Source organism: Sinocyclocheilus grahami, unplaced genomic scaffold, assembly GCF_001515645.1.
Source record: "Sinocyclocheilus grahami isolate Dianchi unplaced genomic scaffold, SAMN03320097.WGS_v1.1 scaffold168.1, whole genome shotgun sequence".
NCBI lineage: Eukaryota > Metazoa > Chordata > Actinopteri > Cypriniformes > Cyprinidae > Sinocyclocheilus > Sinocyclocheilus grahami.
Genome location: NW_015505347.1, coordinates 561404 through 564308, shown reverse-complemented (window position 1 = coordinate 564308; position 2905 = coordinate 561404). Strand labels below are relative to the sequence as shown.

Below are 2905 nucleotides of genomic sequence, written 5' to 3'. Positions count from 1 at the left end.
TTAAATCACCTGAATGTTACCCATAACCCCAGTGGACTCCATACGACTGGCCACATTTACAGTGTTTCCCCAAATATCGAAATGAGGTTTGCGAGCGCCAATCACTCCAGCTAACACACCCCCCTTATTCAGACCTGACAATAAAACACACACAAACAACATGGTCAAAAAAACATAAATATAACATACTCAACTATATTGATATATAAGCAGAAGTAACATAGGTCTGTAGTACAGTCAGATGTTTGCTGACCTATGCGCAGCATGAAGTTATTGAACGACTGTTTGTTTAGGTTTCCAAGTAAGACTTTCATAGCCAGTGCAAAGTCTGCCAAATCAGCGAAGTGTTGCCAGCGCTCCAGGATGGACTGATCCTCTATCTGTATCACAAACACAAAATCATTAACACAGACTACATCAGTGTAAGTATTACGTGTTAGCATGTGTTGTGAAGCTGACCTTGCGGTCTGCGTATCCGTTAGTGTTGCTCTCCGGCGTCACGCCTGATGCAGCCATGTATGTGCTGCCGATGGTCTTGATCTTCGTAATGTGGCGAAACTCTGTGCGATCCAGAAGCTACTCCGAATGAAAAAACACATCATATGATTTTAAAGAGAACTTCTGCTGAACAAATGATGACGTATACAAGAAATAAAGTACAAGGAGACACTCACACTGTCAAAGTCAGAGATTATCTCATTCAGGATTCGGAGGCATTCTATTCCTCCATTGTTTATACCCTCCTCCGTGTAAAAGTCAGAGAAGTTGGGAATAGAGGCGAACATCACGCCGATCTCATCATACGACTGACTGTAAAGTTCCTGCAGTAAACAAATAAACATCAATATGCACATTTATTAAGGACCAACCTAATTGAAAGATTACTCTGACAGGAATAGGCAGGAATTGTTTCCACCACGGGATAAAAAAAAATGGTAATTGCAACTCTTAATTCTGATTTTTCTTTTTTACTTGCAATTCCAAAAAGCATCTGAACTGTATACGGAGCCCTGCACATGACATGCAAGAAAAAATAAATAAATCATGAGCACGATTTACTAATTCGTTCCCTTGGTTTGCTAAATTGTGCGCACAATTTACTAATTCGTTCTCTCGATTTATAAATCGTGTGTACAATTTAGCAAATCGAGGGAACGAATTAGTAAATCGTGCGCACAATTTATAAATTGAGGGAATGAATTAGCAAATCGAGGGAACGAATTAGTAAATCGTGCGCACAATTTATAAATCGAGGGAACGAAATAGTAAATCGTGCACACAATTTAGCCTACAATTTTTTTCCTGCATGCCATGTGCGGGGCGCCGTAACTGTAAGATATAAAATTGAGAAGATTGCGAGAAAATAGTCAGATTTGTGAGATAAAAAGTTGCAATGACATTTCTTATTTATTATTCCGTGGTATCAGAATTGCAAGAAACAAAAAAGCCAAAATTGCAAGATGTAAACACAATTCGGAGAAAAAAAGCCAAAATAGCAAGATGTAAACATAATTCTGAGAAAAAAGGTCAAAATTACAATAATTCTGAGTAAAAAAAGTCAAAATTGTGAGATATAAAGGCAGAATTCTGAGAAAAAAAAGAAAAACGTAAGATATAAAATTGAGAAGATTGCGAGAAAATAGTCAGATTTGTGAGATAAAAAGTTGCAATGACATTTCTTATTTATTATTCCGTGGTATCAGAATTGCAAGAAACAAAAAAGCCAAAATTGCAAGATGTAAACACAATTCGGAGAAAAAAAAGCCAAAATAGCAAGATGTAAACATAATTCTGAGAAAAAAGGTCAAAATTACAATAATTCTGAGTAAAAAAAGTCAAAATTGTGAGATATAAAGGCAGAATTCTGAGAAAAAAAAGAAAAAAAAAAATCGCAAGATGCAAACTTTAAATTCTGACAAAAAAGTAACAATGAGATGTAAACTTAGAATTCTGAATAAAAAGGTCAAAACTGTGAGATGTAAACTTTGAATTAAGAGGAAAATGTAAAAATGCAAGATGTACACTTAGAATTCTGGGGGGAAATTTTTTTTCAGAATTACGATATGTAAGCTTAGAATTTTGAAATTTTGAATTCTGAGAAAACTTACGAGATGTAATCTCAAAATTCCAAGAAAAAAAGTCGGAATTGTGAGATGCAAACTCAGAAGTCTGAGAAAAAAGTCAGAATTACGAGATGTCAACTTTGAATTATGAGAAAAAAGTCCAAATGAAAGAAGTAAGTTCAGAATTCTGAAGAAAAAAAGTAAAAATTGAAAAATTAAAATGGAAAAAAGCAGAATTGCAAGATATATAAGAAAAGCTATAATTATAAATAGATATGAACTCACAATCCTGAAGATAAAATTGTTACTCCATGGCAGAAACAAGCTTCCATACTGTACATACCTCATCTCGCATCTTGGAGCCCAGGAAGTGTTTGGCCACGTGTTCAGGAAGCATGTTAGTGACCAGCGCCTCGTTGTACGTTCTCATTTCATACACTTTCTCCTTCTGATCGTGAACCTCAATCTTCCACAGAAACAGTTTACGCGACTGTCTTTCCACCTGAGAGAGAAGAACAAAATTAGAATTAACATGCTAATATTAGCCAAAAACGGAGTAGAGGACATAAATGTGAGTTTTTAAGCTATTGTTGGACATACGTGACGTGTAAAGTAGTAGAAACTCATCATCATGATGATAATCATCACAGTCAGCAGATATCTGGTGGGAACCACTGAATAACTGAAGAGTCACAGAAAATAATGGAAAACAATTACAGGTGTCAGACAATTTTTGTGAGCGGTTTGAAGCACAACTTTCAGTTTAACTGGGTAAAATATACTCTGTTCTGTATTTAAATTAAGTCAATGTTACAAAAACTGTTTTCAACACTGATAATAAT

General features: G+C 35.2%; 1 protein-coding gene across 1 annotated transcript in view; it reads right to left on the bottom strand.

Moving 5' to 3' along the window:
• The window catches only part of adcy3b (adenylate cyclase 3b), a 15962-nt gene continuing 13057 nt past the window's right edge, over nt 1-2905 (bottom strand). Inside the window, exons 14-19 of the mRNA XM_016282939.1 lie at nt 2664-2745; nt 2407-2565; nt 675-821; nt 460-576; nt 254-380; nt 1-134 (exon numbers count right to left, since the gene is read on the bottom strand). Coding sequence (XP_016138425.1) covers nt 1-134; nt 254-380; nt 460-576; nt 675-821; nt 2407-2565; nt 2664-2745 — 766 coding nt within the window. The remainder of the gene's footprint in view (nt 135-253; nt 381-459; nt 577-674; nt 822-2406; nt 2566-2663; nt 2746-2905) is intronic.